The sequence below is a fragment of the Cataglyphis hispanica genome, chromosome 4, assembly GCF_021464435.1.
Source record: "Cataglyphis hispanica isolate Lineage 1 chromosome 4, ULB_Chis1_1.0, whole genome shotgun sequence".
Taxonomy (NCBI): Eukaryota; Metazoa; Arthropoda; class Insecta; order Hymenoptera; family Formicidae; genus Cataglyphis; species Cataglyphis hispanica.
In genome coordinates this window covers 3359430-3380272 of record NC_065957.1, presented here as the reverse complement: position 1 = coordinate 3380272, position 20843 = coordinate 3359430, and the positions used below count along the sequence as shown (strand labels likewise).

General features: G+C 46.1%; 1 protein-coding gene across 2 annotated transcripts in view; it reads left to right on the top strand.

Moving 5' to 3' along the window:
- Positions 1–20843, top strand: part of LOC126848660 (phosphatidylinositol 3-kinase 2-like) — a 94323-nt gene that overhangs the window by 44448 nt on the left and 29032 nt on the right. Inside the window, exons 1-2 of one of the 2 annotated variants that reach the window (XM_050589702.1) lie at positions 3452–4084; positions 10551–11946. In XM_050589702.1, the coding sequence (XP_050445659.1) occupies positions 10807–11946 (1140 nt within the window). In that variant the 5' untranslated portion in view covers positions 3452–4084; positions 10551–10806. Of the gene's footprint in view, positions 1–3451; positions 4085–10550; positions 11947–20843 lie in introns of those variants that run through there. The other variant, XM_050589701.1, reaches the window with a different exon arrangement.

Here is a 20843-nt window from a genome sequence, read left to right as displayed (position 1 = left end):
AGCATGCACCGCGGCTCCAACTTGAATACCGAATCAGGGAGATTGAAGGAGAGAAAGAGAAAGAGAAAGAGGGAGACAAGCGGAACAAGAGAGTGAGTGGCGCGGGGTGGTGGTGGGGGTTACCGGTTCCCGAGGCTGTGCACCGTAACAGTAGAAGGCTATGCTCTCTCCCCTTCTTCTGCTTTTCTTCCCCGTCCTTCGTCCGCGTTTTAATAATCCTCGACCCCCTTAGAGCAACCCGAACAAGGATAGAACACAGTTGGCCCCTCTATTTGCCTCGTGCCCGGTGTTAAGGGGTACCGCCCCCTACTGTGTGCATTAGTCTCGCTCGCTCCCGCTTACCATGCTGATCTCTCGCTCTTTTGCGTCGACTTCTGCCTTCTGCTTTCTCCGAATAGTCGGAATTCTCCAAAGAAGCGTTTCACGAATGTCGTTTTTCGCCTCAACGCGATGTTCCCTCTCCTCCAAGCGATACCTAAAAGGAAATCCGCGATTTCCGCGACGCACGCGCGTTTCTTCAAGTTTTAGCGGCTTTCAATCGACTGCTGCTCTCCTCCCCTCTATTCCATGCTATTTCTTACAATTTTGCCTATTTCTTTGTGCTCCCGCTTACAGGCCTCTAACTTTCCTTACCTTTTTTTCATCTTTCTCTCTCTATTTTCTCTTTTCTATTGAACCATTGTCTTCAAATATGTAGTCATCCTCAAAGTGGGTTATTTCCAGAGACCGGAAGAAGAATAGAGATTAAAGCAATTTTTGGCGCTCATCCACATTCTTTTGTGTTTTATGCGTACTTTTTCGAAATAGGTCTTCCGTAATAAATTTTCGGATGAGCGCTTTTGTAAGAAATTTTTTCAAAAGTCGAGAGAATTTCTATTATACAAGTTTCGAACTTTCGAGCAAAAGACAAATTAATTGCAACAATGCTCCGAGTTGTAATGGTCACTTTTTGAAACGCCATAAATGTCATAATCAGCAATGATAATGATAATGTTGATGATAAATTGGTAATGATAATGTTGATGATAAATTGATAATGATAAATTCCTGCTACATATCATGATAACGATCGTGAATTCTCCTATATAGACGAATCATTTATTTTATAATATAATTTGCCTGTGTAACGATGATGTAAAAGTTAGCTCGATGCGAAGATATTGAGCTCTGTATGAATTAATGTAGCTTGAGAAAATCCAACGCAGCAGCAGATTGTAAAGTCGTAGTGAAATATACCGATTCTGAAGTATACCGAAGCTAAATTTTCTTGAAAGCTTTCTTTCGAAAATTCAAAGCATATTGAAAAAAATATTTCATTAATCCCGAGAAATGAAGGAAACTTTGAATTCAGTCTCGAGCATTATCGCGACGGCGGATTATTCCTCCAGATCTTCTCGAGGACCAAAGATTCTGCGCAGACTTACACAATGCGCGTTGAATAACTCAGGGTTAACGTTTACAAAACTAACAACAAAGAAAATGCAAGCAAACCAAGAGCCTGAATCATCAATTTGGGATTCGTGATATTTTGACCTGAGATTTCACGATCCTGAAACAGTTTTTGGAATGTTGCCAAATGAATTCGAAGTTTCGAAAAATTCAGAGAACAATGCCACGCAATAGCACAGATGTTACAGCCCAGGTCGGACACTTTTTGTTTCGCCGTTAAAATATCTTTCGGTTCCTCGCGTTACGTTCCATTACTGAAAAGTTACGGTAGACAGATAGATAGTCGTACGGTATGCTACCGTTCCGATGCAGACGTGCGCGTACATGGCGAAGACAAATTTTCGTTGAATCGGTGGGGAAGATGCGACGTGCGAAATGACGAAGGCTCGACAACGACGAAGGAGGATTCCGACGACGAAGAGCGGACGTCCCGCAGAGAAGACCAAAAGGACGCGGACGATAGCGAGTTGGCGAGGGTGAGAAAAAGTAAGAGAGGGTGGGAAAGAGGGAGGGATATATTGCGACGGGACTTTGAGCGGAAGAAAGACCGGCGGAATACAGCGTGGAAAAAGAGAGACGACCGCGTTAAGCGCGCGCGCACTTGAGGAAGAGAGCATCGGCGCGGCGTGAGCGGTGGCGTGGCGTGATACGGCTTGGCTTGGCTTGGCTCGTCTCGACTCGTCTCGGCTCTGCTCAGCTTGGCACGGTGTGGCGGAGCCAGACCGAGCGAAGAACAGAGTGAGAAGTGCTCGCGCCGAGAAACGAGTCACACGCTAGAGCGACGAGGACGAGATAGAGAGACGACGGGGCAGAGTCGGGCTAGTGCGGGAGCCCGAGCGAGACCGAGTCGAGCCGAGGGAAGGCACAGAGAGCCGTTGGCGTAGTAACGCGTGAAGCTCGTATAGCGTCGAGCCTGCTCGCTGCTTGCCTGCCTGCTTGCCTGCCTGCCTGCCTGCCTTGCTAGTTGCCCTTCCTCCCTCGACATCCCGCATCCGACCGTCCGTCCGACAGCCCGACTCCAACTCTATCCGTGTGAACCGCGCGTCTGTGTCGGCTGCGTCTCTCCGCGTGGTGCCTCTGTCGGTGGCAACTACACGCGAACGCTCCGGCCTTGCACTTGTGTGCGCGTACATCCGTGTGCGCGCGTGTTAGTTGGGGGTCCCGGCCCGACTCGGCGCTCTCGGCCCGTCCCGTCCCGTTCCGTAGAGTATCGCACCGCGCCGCTCGCCACCCGCTATCCACAGCAGTTTCAGCCAGCCCGCCCGCCTGACTGCTTGCCAGTGTCCCACCGCACGCCGAACCGTTTGCACTCAGAAGCGATCGGGGAGCCCTTCTCTGCCTCCCTGCCGGCCACCCCGCTCGTACGCTCTCTCGTCGGCACCCCACTTCGGTCTCGTCACCCACGGCCGTGTCGTCCCTCGTCTCCCTTACCGTCGTTTCCATCCCATCCTTTTTTCTCTCGTTTCACACACACACACACGTGTCCTCTCTTTCCCTCTTGAAATTTTCTCCCTCTTCGTCCCTGGCGCGCGGCGTTTCTTCGCGTCCCACTCTGTCCCATCGAGATCTCTCCTCGCCCTCCTCTGATAGTCGAGTTACACTCAGCGAAGGCACGAGCACCGGCTATCGCTCTCTCCGTCGGCTGGTTTTCCATCCCGTTCACCCTCTCGCATCTCCCTCATTCGCACTCCGTCTCTTTCCTTCGCCTAGCCCTCCTCCGCGCCGTTCTACGATCCCCCCTACGTTCCGCTCGCGACACGGCTGTCCTCGTCTCGTCGCGACAGCCAACCATCCTCCTTCTCCGTCCTCTCTCTCGTTCGTTCTCCCTCTTGCTCACGAGTAACGCCGGTGTGTACTCCCGCTGTCACCTGATCGCGGGACGCTTTTCGCGGGTGAGATACCGCTCGGCCACCGAGTCAACCCAGTCTGCCGGCGTTCTTGCTCCGATTCTTCCTTCTCGCTCTCTTCTCTCTCTCCTTACATACGTGCGCGCATTACACACACACATACACCGACATTTCATTGTCTTCGTCCTTGTTCCGTTTCTCTCGCTTACTCTGTCTTCCACTTCTCTTCCCTCCCCACCCCCGCGCTACCTTCCACTCTTTACTCTTCTACCGCCGCTCTTCCTCCTGCTGGTCGTCGTAGTGGTCTTCCTATATTCGCCTCGTTGCCGCGCGACGTCAACATCATCGGGCTGGTGGTTACCCGGAGGAAGAAGAGGCGAGAAAAAAGGAAAGCGAGCACAGAAGCGGCCGCCACCGTCCGACGGCGCTTGTCCGCGCGACCGTGTTGCGGACGATCTCTCGCCTCTTCCTCCTTTCACGGATCTTCGCCGGCACGTCGGAGTCTCTCGGTGAGAGGGAGGTGACACTTTCGAGCAGACACGCGGCACGGATCTCGCGCACTCGGTGGACGCACGCGAGGACACGGAAGAGCCGCGCTCCGTTGCAGATCGGTGACGGTGCCAAGATTTCGTTTTTTTTTTGTTTTTTTTTGTTTTTTTTCCGAACTTCGCTCGGACTCTTTGTTCCGAAAGCGTCTCGTGAGTCGAGTAAGCTCGAGTCTCACTAGTGCATAAAACGAGCAATGCGTATTATCCCAGTGTGACAGTGCTGAAGACGACGATTTTCAAGTGAGTTTCAATTATAACTTATAATTTTCACGCTGCTTTTCATGCTGCTACGATTTTCCGCCTCTAAAAAAAATTGCTCCCTCTTTAAAAATCATACAGAAATTCATCTCGGTGTTTTATACATATGCGAAAAAATTATTGTGGAAATTGTGCGACATTCGTTTAAACGTGGTCGGTGAAAAATTCGTTTGAAAAAAGTTACGATATTTTTAACGGCTTTTCTCGATTATCCATCGGGCCGTCGCGACTTCGGTTTAATCTCCTTTTTTTATGTCGTTTCATGCTGAATGATACACGATTTTTAGTTTACATCAATTGACATTTTCATTTCAACTATCCATCGCATCGACACATTTTTCAGCGATAAAAGCGCGTTCGCGAAACTATTTCAAAGTCATAGCGATGTACTATGCAAATAAGTGCTATAAATTATTAATCGATCTCTTTCATACACGTATCTCGCGTTAGAGGTTTCATGCTTCAAAAATATATCGAGACTAGAATCACGCATGTAAATGCGAAAAACTGCTGAGAAAAGAACATTAACAATATGGTAATGTGCGATCGTTTTCTAATCTCTGCGACTCGATTATCGCGGTTGGTGCGAGTCTAGTTTGCGTCAAGAGATCCCTCTCGCAACGCGAAGGGGCGCGAAAGGGGGACGTTTCTCAATGAACGATGTATTACGCGGGATCGAGGACATGAAATCCATCCGAGTGATTTTCCGAATGGCGCGTGTCTAGAGATTTTGTTCGTTCTTTCTTTGTCTCTCGAAAAGAGCTCTCTGTCTCTCTCTCTTTTTCGTCGGGAAGGGAAGAGAAGAGAAAGGAAGGGAAGGGAAGGGAACAGAGAGATAGCAGCGTCCGTCCGTTTCGATGCCCGTTGCGGGCCGGTCGCCACACCCGCCCGTTTGGGAATTCAACTTACCGCATTGCCACTCGGGGGACTCGTGCGAGAAGAGCATTCGACGGTTTCTCCGACGGGATGTAACGGGCCGCCGTTGGCGAAAGGCGCCGATACGCGGTGGATTTAATCGGTCGATCCTTTTGTGAAGGACTTATCGCTGTCAGATGTAATTTTTCTTATCAACTCGGTAGAGGATATCATCGATGTGTGCCTATATCAAAGCGTTTGCTCAAGTTCCGTTATCACATTCAAGATTACCTCGCCGTGGAATATCTAAGAAAAGTCTCGTTATCGGTTTTCGAAGTGTTAAGAGATTGCCGCCATTTCGATCACACGCGATCGTTGCGTTTAGTTTTTCTAGCGATTTAATTCGATGTAGGCGGACAGTGCGCACGAAGGTTGCATTGGAAATCCAAAGCCGTCGTTTGCAGGGCTCGTAATAAAACGTCATTATCAGCGATAGTTCGTCCTGTCTCTATATCCTACTTTCCGAAGAATTTGTAAATGCATAACATTTCGCAGCATTAAGCGAAATCGTTAAATTAAATTATGTTAAAATTTAATACAGCGAAAATTCTTTGTCTAAATTTAACTCTCACTAATAAGAAATGACTGATCTTACATACATCATGTTGAATAACTAAATTTCAGAATTTTTAAGAGATTTGTTGTAATTTTTTTTTCCTTGAATTATTTATTCCATAGAGCATATTGTCTATCTACCAAAAAAAAAAAAAAATAATTAGATTCGATAAATATTACGATATTAAAGAAGTCAATGATTAAAAAATATACGTAGGGTCAACATCGCGAGAATTTATTATCTCTTATCTGTGATCTTTTCTAAGCAGTGACTTTGACCAGACGTAAAGCTAATTATTGAAACTAGCTTAATCTGATGGATGATCGATAAAAGCAGTTAAGGTTGGATATAGCCTTCTCGTTCTCATCTCTTTCGCCGAACAAGACAAGGAATACGCTTACGCGCTTGCATCTCGCAATCTTGTTATACTGATCCTTCGATGCTTGAAAATGAAACGCGTCGCATTCGTGAAGTGGGATTTTCGCGTGTAGCGTGGCTACATTTGTAGATGATATTTAGTCTACACCGTGTTCTTGGCGCAGTTTCCACTCTTTCGTGCTAATCATGTACGTCTGCTATAAACCTGTCGCGAACCTGTTCGAAATTTCATGCAAACTAGTCGCGCGTCAAAACATGTGTCTATATTGATCGTAAATTGCCTCGGTTTATGGACTCTTTGAGCTTGGTCTGTCGACTTGTGAAGTCGTTGGAATTCGACGCGCGATCTTTTAACCGCGATTGCGAAAATGTACGCGGCCACATTTTAGCTGGAAAATTGAAGCTATTTTGCGAACTTTGCAATTGCATCGACGAATACTCTTACTTAGAAATCTTAATTTATCAAAATAAAAATACGATAATTAGTATGTTTTTGCAAGGACTTGTACTCTAGTTTTATCATTTAATAAAAGGAGAAATTTTCTTTCAATTGCGTTAACTTTCAATTTTGGCAGTTTTATTTTTAACGAGAGAAGGAGAAATTACGCTAATTATTAATATTTATTTTGAATAAATCAAGAGAATAAACAAGCTTCTAAAAAACAGGGTAGCTATAAATCGCCAAGTTATGAGAGCTCTTAATTGTATTCTACATTTTTTGAAAAAGGATCAAAAAGACTATGCAATCATAGTGTGTTACACAATATAATCTTTTCTCATTCAAAATCTAGCGATTTATTTCAGAAATATCTTGTATTATATCGCATAGATATTATTTTTATTCGCGATAATAAAAAAAAACAAAGAAACATTAACGTTTCTTCAGATGATGAGAATAGCGATCGCGAATTTGTCGATCGGTGGCCACGAGACACCGCCGTTACGAAACCGATCAACGGGTAGGCAAAGAAGGGGTAGAGGGGAAGGAGGATGAACGGGAGGAGACCCGGTGGCGTCCTGCGCGGGAAACGGATAACCGAAACTGCCGCGTATGCACGCGTACAACGGGTGGGCGTACGTGGTAATACAGTGGCCATGCGAGCTTGATTACACATTGCGATCACGAGTGTCCCACGAGCGGGCGGACATAAGGCCTTTTGTCGCACTATGGCCTGCGGGCAGGAAGCACGTAGCGTGACACCCGGCCGCTCGGTGTGCGAGCGGCACCCATATTATACGCTGAGTAATATGTACATGAAGGGAGAGAGAGATAGAGAGCGCGAGAGGGAGAACGGTATATGTAGAGTAAGGAAGGGAGATGAAGCGACGCGGTGAAGGGGAGGAAGGACAGGCGGTGAAACGAGTGAGGGAGGGGAGGGGAGGGGAAAAGAGACGGTGTCTGCGGGGACGGCAGGGGACGCGCTATAATACTCGGTGGTGGTCCCATGCCACTACGTGACTTGTGTGCGGCTCTAAGCCGAGACATATCGCCGTCACGGGGCCCCGTTTCTGCCACCTAAAGGAGCGCGCGGATATATCGCGCGCCGGGGCTATTATAGCAGCTACCGTGCCGGACGGATGCGGACGGTTCGATCGGCCTTATTGAATTTGCTCTCCCCCTTCACCCCCTTCTCACCCCTTCCGCTCACCCGCAACCGTTCCGCCGCTCGGCTTTGTTTCCCGATTGTTCGTCGCCAGTTATCTAAGCGCAGTCCGCGGCTGACCTAATCGGGTCACCTGTTCGCGAATGCAGGCTTTCGACTTTTTTCACATAGTCGGATTTTTGTCCGCAGCGAGCGTTTGCACACACTGTACGTGTTCGATGAAATCGGGACGCAGCGAGTTAACTTAATTTGGGATTTTCTTAATACTTTGAATACATACATACACGTACATAGGCACTTATTGAGTTTCCTTCGAAAACGTTACGTTGAAAATGTCGAAAATTTCAAAGCCACGAATTTTTTCGGCTTACATTTTATTTTCCTTAATATTTCATGCATCTTGATGAAATTCTAATAATTATTGCGAAAACTTTTTGACAATATAATTTATCAATTTTATAGTTATACGCCTTCTCGAATTGAGTAATATTTATTCAATCGTTTAAACGTTATTCAATCGTTTATACGTTTATTTTTTCGGCTCGCGGGCTTGACATGTACTAAATATTACATGGCAATTGAGGAGTCGAGTTTCATATTTTTTTCATCTTGCTTTTATTCTCACACTTTCTTTCATAATCAAAAAGCGTCATCGAATATTCCGTTTGATATTATATCAGTCGACTTTATCCGCTTTGGTCTTTCCCCATTGATTTGTCTGCGAGTCTGCTCCCCGATGGTGGCGCGGATTAAATGAGAGGCTGCAATAATTAATAGATACTTAATTGGCCCATTAATTAAGGAATCGCGGCTCTCTTGAAATAAATCGCACTCTCGCACGATCGTATTTCCGTGCATGATAATATTGATTATCTGCCAATGATATCCCAATTTTTTTTCATCATATTTTGCATCGTAATTTCTTTTTCTCTCTCTCTCTCTCTCTCTCTCTCTGTCTTTGTCTCTGGTTCTCCGTTAGTTGAAGGAGAACATCGACGTACATCGCGATCCGGCCATTGTGCCAGCCACTGTGCTAGACGGTTCGATCGGCCTCATTGAATTAGTTCCCGCTCGCGGGCTTGTTTCTCGATTGTCCAGTAAACCGCAGAGTATACCATTTTACACGGAAACCAGTACGTCGGTCAGCTCGTTGATTGACATTCCCAAGAACGGTAATCGCGAAAATAAGAAATCCACCCCCAGGCTTTCGCGTGATTCTCGCGTCAAGACATATCGAATGATACAGGCTAGAGGAATAGGAGTATATCTCGATCTATTACAGACTTATTAAAACAACTATTCCGTCTACGAATAACTAGTATAAATTTTATTTATGTATTTTTTTTATTATAATTTGTAAGATTGATTTTTTAAATATCAATACAAACAACACTTATTAATTATTTCATTTACGACATACACACATAAGAGACTGATTTTCCATATTTTGTTTTTCTCGCTATCTCGAAGAACTTTATCAAAATAGTTATATTCCCATTTATTCCGACGAATCGTGCTCATTGAATGTGTCCTGCAATTGAACGTGTCGACAATTTGCCCGTTAACGCAGCCCAAGGCCGTCGATGGAATTGACTGTTTCCGCGATTCCGCGAGATTTCATTTTGATATCCGCCGCCGCGGAGCGACCTACCGGTATTCCGAGGATTATCCGGTTCCTGCCATCTAAGGATGCTTTAAGCATCGCTCTCGGGCTGTTAGGTCGACGGACGTTTCTATCGACTTTATCGAATTAATTCCTGCTCCTAGGTTCGCGCCACGATTGCGGATTATATTCTATTCGGTCACGTTTATTCGCAGTACGTGACTCACGAGATCTTCGATACATTTACAGTGATTTCCAACACTTTGCTATATAAATTTATATTCAGTATATGTATGTGTGCGCGTATGAATTTCAACGAATCATCATAATTTTGTATCGGCATCTCTGCATCCTCTAGATAAACCAACGATGGATAAAACGTTTTATCAAAGGGCGTGATATCGAGGGTATCTCTAGGGGTGAGAACCGTACGAAGGGTAGCTTCATTTTTAGGTCGTTATGTCTCATTATTTTTCGGCTCTACTCGTCGCAGGAGGTTGATAATAATAATTGTTCGATCCTATGTAGGATGTTTTTTTTTTCAGATGACATATGGCACGCTATATTCTAATTTGATATCGGTATTTGAATATACACGATATACATGGAGCGCAAAAGAGAAGGTTGCGATTAACTGGTTTCTCTGTTTAATACGCTGTGTAAGCAGCTAATTGTGTCAGCGTCTATCCTAATGTTGCTCTTGCGAAAAGTTTCCATTTCTTTATTACGCGGTTAGAATTAACCACGTGAAGAAGCGCGAGATTTCTATTTCAAGAGCGAATGATGCTTAAAAGTGAACAGTTTATTCGTTTTGCATTGTTCTTACTAATAATAATTTGATTGTATTTTCCAAAATAATATAAAGTATAGGTTTTAGCCGAGATGTTTATTTCAAAAGTAACAAATTTTAAATCTTGATGAATCTAAATAAGCTAAATAAACTAAAAAATATGAAATAATTTCTCAATTTTAGCGAAATTTTTGAAATTTTGCTCACGTCATTTTTAAAATAAATGGCTCATTAGATGCTCTCTACTGATGCCTCTACGAGGCTCCGAATAAGCTCGAAGAGAGGCAAGACTGATTGGATCTGTGGCCGAGCGGAGAATATAGAGCGGAGAGTTTTTCGCGGCGAGAGTTTTTTTTGCTCGAGGCGCCGTGCCGCGCGTCTATTATCGGACAGAAAGTGGAAGGCGACGGGAGTCAATTTCCCGAGTGAATTTCTGCCGCGTATTATATCCGAGCAGCTATAATCTACTTCTCCCACTGACGATAGCCTCCACCCGCTCGGCTAGTAGTCCATTAGCGGCGCCCTCGCGCTTAAACGTTTCCGCCGCTTAATTGCGCATAGCTAATTTTCCTCGTCACATTTCGTCCCTCTTTTGTTTCCAGGCGCAGCATTGCCGTCGTTGCTGTCATTGTCATCCCCGAAGAAAAACGTCGGGGCGTTTCTTGGACGATACGGTGTTAACATCGCCGCAAAGCATTCGTCGAGTCTCGAACAAACTCGAGTGATTGTGGATAAATCTAGTGTGACTTTGGTGCTTGTAGTGCTCAGTGTCGATGCGCCGGATATTGCAAGATAACGGCGAAGAAGAAAAGGCCGCTCGCGACACGTAAACGATACGCGAACGATCAACTCGTGAATATGGCCAGCACGACAATGATGGGTCTGCGTCGCAGAGCGCCGGTGAACAGCTCACCAACTCCCTCGAGTCAGTCACCATCCACGACGAGTACGTCGTCATCGAGCAAGCGCTTGAGGAATGAGAACAACAACAGTCCGTCCCACGGCAATCTGAACTCGATGAACGGTGGCTCTCGGGACGAGCCGCCGACGAAGAAGTCTCGTGGGACTTCGACGAGCGGAGCAAAGGGTAATAGTTCCTCTTGTTCCTCGTCCTCCTCGACAACCACGAGTACCTCGACCGACAGCCAGAACTCGAGGAGTCGCGGAACTTCCGTCTCGAGATCGGTCACTCAGACCAAGTCATCGTCCACTTCGACGGCTGCCACCTCGGCTGCCTCTTCCTCGACGAACGATATATCGAACGGCACCGCGCTCTCCAACAGCTGGACGACTACGTCAAGCATGTCGGACGTGCCGTCGTACGCTTCCGTGACCGGGCTCGGCTTGACGGGCGGACAAACGGCCGGCCTGTGCGCCGGAAGCCTCGGCATGCCGCCTACACCGATACCACCGTACATGTCGACCTCCATGGCGACCTTCGTTGGTAACGCCACGAATCTCGGTAAGAGCTCGTCCGTTTCGTACCTCGACATTTCCAACATGACCGGCAGTTCCTTGGCTGCTTCCGGCGTCGCGAACTCGTTAAATAACGGATACGCGGCGAACGGTTCCGCTGCTGTAGACGCGAAGAGCGGAATGGCGTTGTCGTACTCGCCAAACGTCAACGGCGGCTCATTCGGCGCGCAAAAGAGTCCGAACGGAGCCGACGTGGCCACCGCTTCGCCGAGGAAATTTCAAAACGATACTATGTTCAACGCTTATCAACCATGGGTGATCAAAACGTACGGTGATCTTGCCAAAACTAAGACTATTACTATCAAGAAATACGCGCGAATCCTGAGGACGTTGCGGGGCGAGGAAGTGAACAGCGCGGAGAACAGCAAGTTCCGCTTCTGGGTCAAGAGCAAGGGTTTCCATATCGGTCAACCGGAAGGCTACGACGCGAAACCGGCCGACAGGATTATTGGACGTCATGCCGTCACAAGCCCGGGATTGGATCCGCCGCTTTACGTGCCCACGCAGCTGCCGCACAACAAGGTGAGTACGTCCAAGCGGATTATCCTGTCTTCCGTAGAAACGCGAGAAACGTTCCTCGCGAAAAATGTTCTCTTCAGGTAGACCTAGACGAGTGATCGTTGAAAGAAGACGGAATTAAGAGTGTTTGCGAGAGGGGCATCGAGAGATATAATCTTTCGTCGTTCGAAGAATCGCCGCGATTTACATTAATTAACAAAGCGCGATGGGTTTCGCGTTGGAATATATTTTGTGGCAAAATTTACATTTTTTACTTACGAACTTGGAAATACATACAACTTTATTTAACGTGAAACACACGCCGAGATTCATGGATAAAATTAAACACAATTTTACATCAAGACTTGCATATTGATTGATACGTAGATTTGCCCGATATCTTTCATCGTACTTTTCAAGTGATACTCTTAAGACAAATGCTCAGAGCGAAAATGAAGTGGTTATAACAATTTTCTTACGCGCTAACCGTACGCAGAGAACGATAATAACGTTCGCTATGAAGATGTCCTATATTCAGCCCGTAAATTCTACTTTCTTATTCTCATTCCTGGGAAATTGACTTTCGGGCTTTTATTCATGCAGATTGGTTCGTTCCGCGCGCGGCCACAGTGTGCGGAAAAGAGCCCACCGCAACCGGCCTACTGAAACCCTAGGTTTACGGGTCGGTGGGATTTATCTTCGGCGAGTAGAAAAACTGCGAGAAATCTCGGGCGCGGTACGCGCTCAGAAAGTAAGAGAGAGAGAGAGAGAGAGCTCGTTGTGCGCAGATAAGGGGGCCGCTTAATTGCGTCTAATTATGTATATACGCTCGTGTAACGGCACGGCCGGTGGCTGACGCCGCCACCTCGTCCGACGCTCTCCGTCGGAGAGAAGGATAGAGAGGAAGAGACCTACGTCGATGCAACGGCGCTTCGATCCACTTGCCGGAGCCTTGCTAAGCTCGGAGTGAAAGAGAAAAAAAAAAAGAAAGAAAAGAGAGAGGCCGTTCGCGCCACGCCATTCGTCCGGTCGGTCTCTCTTTGGTACAGCTTCCGCGATTTTCTATCCGCGTCTTCTCGCAGGGAACTCGGCAAAACGAAACCTACGAGAGAATCTCTCGCTTTGCCTCCTCACGCCTGATACGCTACTTTAAGGCTATCCGATAACGCGTTAAATTACTTAAACAGCGCCACGTCATCGTGCACGCCCTATCGGGCCTGCGCTGGATATTCTGAGAATATCCTGTGATTTACTCGCGTTGGAACGTCTTGATTAAATTGGTCATGGTTATGGATAACCGGATAAACGTAGTGATAATCTAACCTGTAAAATTGGTTTCGACACATCGAGATCAAAATTATCAATTACATTGATATAAATTCATGAAATCGATATTTTTTAAAAATATTTTCTTAATATGAGGCAAAGTTATCTCGCCTATATATAATAGTTATAATTTTATTATATTTTATAGCGCATTTATTTATGTAATATTTTTTGTGAAAGATATATTATTTTTACAAGGAAAAATTCTCTAAAATATTATCGGGAAGAATAATTCGTCAAAATTGTCACGAACGTTCGTTCTCTCAGTACTATCGTTTCCTCTATCAGGGAGCCGATGCCCCGTTATCATTCGTATATCTGTAAGAGATGTTCACACGCGGTAAGACGCTCTCTCTCTCTCTCTCTCTCATGCACATAGCGTACACTTTTTCCCCGTTGCTCAATTACATTTCACTCTATCGCGAGAAAGGTGGACGCTTTCACGGTTTTCTTTACCTAACGTAGCATACTGCTTGCGATCTCGCAAAAATCAGACATCGCTCGAGTTCTTCCAAATCGTCGGCGAGATTACAGCGTTATTTTATCAGCGGTATTTCCACATCGATGAATCGCTGTGAATTTTATTTCATTGCGAAATCGTATTGAAACGGACAAGTTAAAGTTCGTCCAACCTGATGATCGCTCGACGCTACGTTATAGTTTCCGGAATCAATTAGGATCATTATTAACTGACGTGGCATACAGTCTTTATCTTTAATTTATGTTGGGCGACGTCGCAATAGAATCGAAAGCCCAAATATACAATCTCTCTTTCTCATTCGCGAATCTACATATAATTCATAGAAAGGGGAGTAACTATTCCGTGAGCGCGTTTTCTTTCTCCCTTCTAAAATCGTAGTTCTATTAGTTACACGTCGTAGTTGCTGTTTGCGTGGTTCTGACGCGCGTGTCGCGGTGCCGTGGGATTCCGGCTGCCGAAGCGGCACTCTTTCTCACGGAAAAGGAAGAGCGCAGCGGGCGCGCTTAGAATTCCGCCGCTTCGCTCGCTCGCTCGGTCCATCGATCGGGATTCACAGTTCCGGGTGGTCGGAACTTCGGAGGATTCATCCTTCCTCGTCCTAGCGACGGCGGCGGCGGGATTTTGCGTACCTTCCGAGATTCTCTCCGTCCTTTTTTTCCGTCTCTCTCTCTCTCTCTCTTTCTCTTATACTCACTCCATTTCCGTTCACGGCGTCCCGCAAAATATCACTCGCTCGCGACACTCATTTTTCACGGTTGACCGTCGTCGAGAGCCGCGAGATAACAACGACGGAGAGGAAAGGTTCGCCACCACGATAACTCTCACGGGAGAGGAGCTTTCTTTCCTCTCCTTTTCTGCTCCACTCGGTCCCTTTCGCTCGCTCGCCTCGAGGGTGGCAGAAGAGTAGGTCTGGCCAGTCATTAGTCACTTTCCGAAGCAGAGGCACAGACAGGCCGCGCAGCTCTTCCTCCTGTTCTATGTTTGCTTCTCTCTCTCTTTCTCTCCCTCCCTCTCTCTCTCTCTCTTTTTCTCTCTACATCCTTCCCTGCTGTTTTGTCTCGCTTCATGTGCCGTCTACCGGTCGCTCTCCTTTTCTCTGTCTCGCTACGGTTCCGTGCCTTCCTCGTGCCTCTCTTGCACGGTCTCTCTACACCGGCCACCCTTCATTCCCTCCTGCACCCCACCCCCGCGCCGACTCCGATTCCAAGACCCGAAGCGGTATAAGTCTCCCCTCTCGTCGGGCTCCGTTGGCTGTGGCTTCGAGACGTTCTCGCTTGCTCTCCTCGCGAGGAGAAACGTCGCCGCGACGTGTTTGCCTCCTCTCTCGGTGCTAAGCCTCTCGCGTCTATCTTGATTGAGAGGGAGCGCTGGTATGCTCTCCCTCTTCGTCTCGCTACGTCGTTTTCTCCGTCTTTCTTTCTCGTGATTACGAAGCAGAGATAGAGAGAAAGAAAGCGAACTAACCATGCTTAGTCGGTGAACCCGACGAGGACGCAGCGAGAGAGAGGTTGTCATTGATCGTCCCGACTGCGGCTTGTGAGCCGCTAAAGGTCCCGTACAAGCACGGGCCCGCCGGCACACATGTAGCCGCAGTTACATGTGTGCGTATGTTACGTATGTGAACACACGTGCGTAAGTGCTCCACTCGTCGTTCACGTGCGTGCAACGACGGAAACTTTTTTCTTTCCTTGCGCTCCTCGAATTGCAGTCTTATTGTTGGTTGGCTTTAGCGATCCGACATATAATTTTGACATTTGATAAAAATATGAAAAACACGATAATCATACATTTATCTTTCGTAAGGATTCTGCAAAAAAAAAAAACATTCATAAATACAATCGTTAATTTTAGAAAACGATAAATATTAATAAGTTTAAAAGAGAAGAAAGCCAAAAGATAGAAAAGAGAGAACTTTATACATTATATAAATTTAATTAAAATTATAATTATATGCCACATGTAGTAACGTACTTGTATAAGGATCATTGATTGTCTTTTTGTCACGTATTTATTATTCAGACTTTTATTTTTCTCTGATAATTTCTGATAAACAAAAATAGCGTATTAACATAATAAGCAAACTATCGCGTTTGCAGATATCTGTTAACAACGGTATTGCTTGAGAAAATTACGAGCGCTCGAGAAACGCTGCTGGAAGTTTTTAATCAATGGGACAAGGGAAGTAGGACATCCGTAGAATAGGTGGCAAGACGTGAACGAGGAAAAAGACGGTTCTCGCGCACGGAGGTTAACCAAGGCGATAATTCGTCGCTCCGCTTTCAAGGGTTTGGCTCGGTTAACCGAAACCGTGGTTCCGAGGGTGTGTGCCGCGACCCTTAGCCAATAAAACAGTTGACCTCCTTCATCGGAGGTGAGTCGCAAGGCGGAACGGTAAAGCGACGCGATCCCGAGGTCTTCTGCATTTTTGGCGTACGCTACGAATTCTTCGCTAATGGTTCCTCTTCTTTCTTTGTCTTTGTTTCACATTCTTTTCTCCTCCAGTCGAACAACTAAGCGAATAGGCCGCATTGATAAGAAATTGCGTAAAGAAATTGCGATCGATTGAGACCGATACTGCGATTGATATTTTTCTAAAAGAAAAATAATTATCGGAAAACTTGCGGGGAAAGAAATTTATATTTGATCTCTACAGTAAAATTTACTGCGCCGTTTTATTCCATTCAATTTTTTCACTTTTCGTCGATTTTGCTCAATATCTTATAAACAGAATTAGAAATTTTGTATCTCTGAAAAGATTTAGGTATTGTAATTTCTAAACTCTAGTTTTTTGAGAGTACACATACAGATTTTAGATGATACATTAAATGAGAATAACATTATTCGATTTCGCGAATATCGACGTCGATACGAGATAAAAAAATAACATCCGTTAACAATCGCTCTCTTCGTAATGGTATTTGATGCTGATATATTCCGTATATAAGATCGCTCTGCGCGCCCTTCGGCCTAGCCCTTAGCGCAGTTCAGGCAGCAACGCTTGATTATTATCACCGCCCCTGCCTCGATAATGAAAGTACGTGCGCGCGCTCGCTTACGTGTGTACGTATGTATATGTGTGTCTGTGTCGAGAGCGCCAGGGTTCGCCGCCTGGTTGCATTCGGGCACCGGCGGTAGACGGGATCTGATGGGAAGAGCGGCGGCGGCGGCGGCGGCGTCGGCAGCAAAGGGATAGAGGGGAGGCTACAACGAGGGTGGCTTCCAGGCGTATACTCGCTGTGTTTCGGCCCTGCTGAGTCACGCACTAAAGAGAAACGCGTGAGGTCTCTCTCCGTGAGGGACGAACAGAGGGTTCCGAGCGACTACAACGACGGGAGCTTCGTGCGGGAATTTTTATTTTTAGCATGCCACACTGATCCGGGCGAAACCCTCTTCCCCGTGCTCGATTTTTAGAGGACTCCATTTTTTTTAAATTGTACTCAACTTTTTATACACAAAGCAAAAAAAAAAGGAGAAGTATTTTTTGTAACAAAATAATAAATACATAAAGGAAAAAAATTTACCCTTTTGAGAGATATAAATATAATAACGATATTGTTCAAGTTATATATATTTTCAACAATAGAATGCAACATATCGCAGTAATTAAGTTCTAACTTTCATGATATATTTATGGTTTAATTTTTTTCATCATTGAAACGAAAATATTTTTCGACATACATTTATTATTTTGTTAAAATAATATTTTAATTTTTATAAAATTCCTCCTCTCTATACGTATCACGATTGATATGAAATCAATCTAACGAAATTAGATTACTGTCGCACCTCATGCGTGATGTTTCTTCCCGCGATACGATGGAACTCGGTTCATTGCGCAAGCAGAATTTTATTTATAAAGTCCGTGGGAGAGACAGTGAGAGACAGAGAACGAGAAAGAGAGACTAAGCTATGTCTACGGCTTATCACGACCGTAATGTTGGGTAAAGATTGTTATCGCCACTATCTTCGTATCGACAACCAAAGTGCACGCTCTTCGTTCGTGCGCTCGTGCTAATACCCCGAGATTAACCCCTTTGTTACTCCGAATTTTTCGCCTGCTAAAATTGGGATCTTCTCACCATCGATTTGCCATATTATTACGTAATGCTATGTGTGCTCTCTCAATTTTACATGAATCATCCTTTCGATCAAATTTAAATTCTGCAGTATAAATATTTATTCGAAGAACTTTTAAAAGTTTAAAACTTTTAACACATAAAAAGATACGGCGTGTAACTTTGATTTCATCAAGAACAATTTTTCCAGTAAATAAAAGTGTTTCAATTCTAATTTTTTATTAGATTTATGAAAAATCAAATATAAAATATCGTGAAAAATATAGATAAGTATTATTTTTCCTGAAGAGATTAAAATACAGTCATGTAAGGGTTAACAGCTTTGTTATTCTGGAAAGAAGGATGAATCCGGAAGATGAATTCATACAACGAGTTCTTCTCGCGAAACAATCCGCGAAGAAAGCAGAGCGGCGCGAAATTTGTCAGGCATTAAAACAGACTCGCTGCACTAGATGCATGGATAAGAGGAGCGGTGTTAGAAGCGACAGAGCAGCCATGGTAGCGTGAAATACTACACTGCAATCTGGATTTCCGGGCCTTAACTCGGTACGCTTACTCTGTAAATGAACTAACAGGAGCAGAGTTTCTGGTTCACCCTCCGGGATACCGTTAGCGATGTATATCCTCTGCTCCAAAAATTAATACACATGTGAAATATGACGTATATACATTTCGTTCTACATTAGGTTATTATCTTAAAATTATTGCATTTTACGGTTTTACCAATATTTTCACTAACATGTTTTATATAAGAAATATTTAACATTTGTAAAATGATTAGAGGTGGATTTTTTCTCAGCGACAAAAATGTTGGGAGAGGATATGTGACGGGAAAAATATAGAAAATTAGAAAATTAAAATTAGAAAATTATAGCAAAATACAATGATGGATGTCAAATTCCTTTTTACGTATCGCATATGTCATTAATTGTATATTATGCCAATTAGACTCGTATGGAACCCAAGTTCCTACATTTCGAATCCCCTCGATGACGTTCCCATCGATGGCGTATGCATCCGTTATGATCGCGGCGGGAATATCTCTCCGCTTAGCGGAGCGAATTTCGTCGCTGCTCTCGCAGAGAAGAGATTCTGTTGGTGATTCGCATACCGGCCGACATACCGACTCGCTGTTCATCCGCCGGCTACACGAAACGAAAGCGCGCGGATCGAGAGCGCGTACGCGCCGCACCGAGAACTCGGGACCGGCTGAGCCGTTCTGGGCGGCTGAGTTCTGGGGTCCCGGCCGCCTCGTTCCCTCGGTCCCCTCGGCCCTCTCGCGCACTCGGTGGCTATAACGCGCGGCACGTAACCGCGGCCGGCGGCAATTAGTAGCGGGCCGCCAAGGGAGCCTCGGCCTTTTTCCTCAACCTGCTTGCCAACCTCCGCCCGTTCCATTCTACCGCTCTTTCTTTCTCTCTCTCCCTATCCCGCACTCTGTCTGGCTCCCTATCACGATCTACCTCGTTTCACTCGTTCGCCGCGTCCCGCTCGCTCGCACGTCCGCTCTTCAGCATCCACGTTTCTCTCCTTCCTCTTCCTCTTTCCGCCCGCGGCATATCCCATCGCTCTTCCCCAGTACATCTCCCCCTCCCCCTGATCTCCTCTTCCCACCTCTCTTTCTTTCATGCCGGCACTCCTGTGGCGGGTTTTCGCTCACTCGTGTGTATATGGGACTCGGATTCGCTTTCTCTCTCTTTCTTCCTCATTCTCTCGTTCTCTCGTTCTCTATATGATTCTGATCTTCTTGCTCTCACTCACTTGCGCGATCGGTTTCACGTCAGGAAAAGGGCATGAGTGGGAGAGGGAGGCAGAAGGGAACAGCGAAAAAGCGACAGAGGTGGTTGTGTTCAGGAGCAAGAGAAGCAGAGGAAGAACGCTGGAGAAAAAGGGACGGGGGAGAATGCGCGCGTCGAGCAAAAAGAGAAGTGGGCGCGAGAGAGAGAGAGAGAGAGAGAGAGAGAGAGACGAACCGAGGTTGTGCGGTGGCATAAAAAAGAGGCGTAGCAAGAGAGGAGAAAAAAGAGCGAGAGGGACCGCCGTGACGAAAGGGAAGAGAGGAGAAGATGGGGCGAACGAGAACGAGGGATGGAGAGGGAAATGCGGAAAAAAGCGGTTGAAGAAAAAGAAAGAAAGAGAGAGAGAGAGAGACGGCGTAGAAGCCGCAGGCTTTTTGTCCCGCCACCGCCGCAGCCACCCGACAAAAATAGACTCCGTGTCCCTCGATTCGTCTGTGCAACGCCGAGAACTTTCCCGTCTTCGTCCCGTGCGCGAACGTCGTCAACGGGTCTCTTCCGTTCTCGTCATCCTCCTCTTCCTTTTTACCTTTCTCTCTTGTCGTCTCTTTCTCTCTCATTTTTCCCTGAAGAGCCGTATTCTATAGCCTACGCCGCCGTTGATGTCCCGAGAGAGGAGGCCGAAAGAGCGCGCGGGAAGAGATTGTAAGAGGGTGGCCGGAGATGAGACCGATAGAGCACGCCTTGACGATTCTTATCTACCATAGGCGGCCTGACACCCGATGATGCGGGCGTGGGCGCTTAGACGCTTAGGGCGGGGGTCGACCCCGTAGAGTTAGACAGGGAATCGACCTCCCTTCTATCCGACCTTCCCCCTCTGCCCGCCGACCGATATACCTATCCGATAACCCGACATTGCGGCAAATCGCGATACGTATCGACCCTTTTCCAACGACCGCGCGCGCTCGCCGAACCCCTTCGCTACAAATAAGCTCCCGAACTACTTATTCACGGATCTCCTATCCGGCAAGCTTTACGGGGAGGAACGGAACTTGCTGCTCCCTGTGGGGTATTCTGGATCCACCGTATCGCGAGCGATAGGTACCACCGATTACCTTTCTCTTTGTCAAACTGCCGGCTGCTTTTTAGGATTTCGGAGAACGACGTGATTTCGAGGGACTATGGTGCGAATTATAATGGAGACGAATAAGGATGTAGAAAGAAGAAAAGACTTGAGGCTATTATACACAGAGTTAGAAGGAATTATATAACAGTTCATCTTAAAAAAAAAAAAAAAAAAAT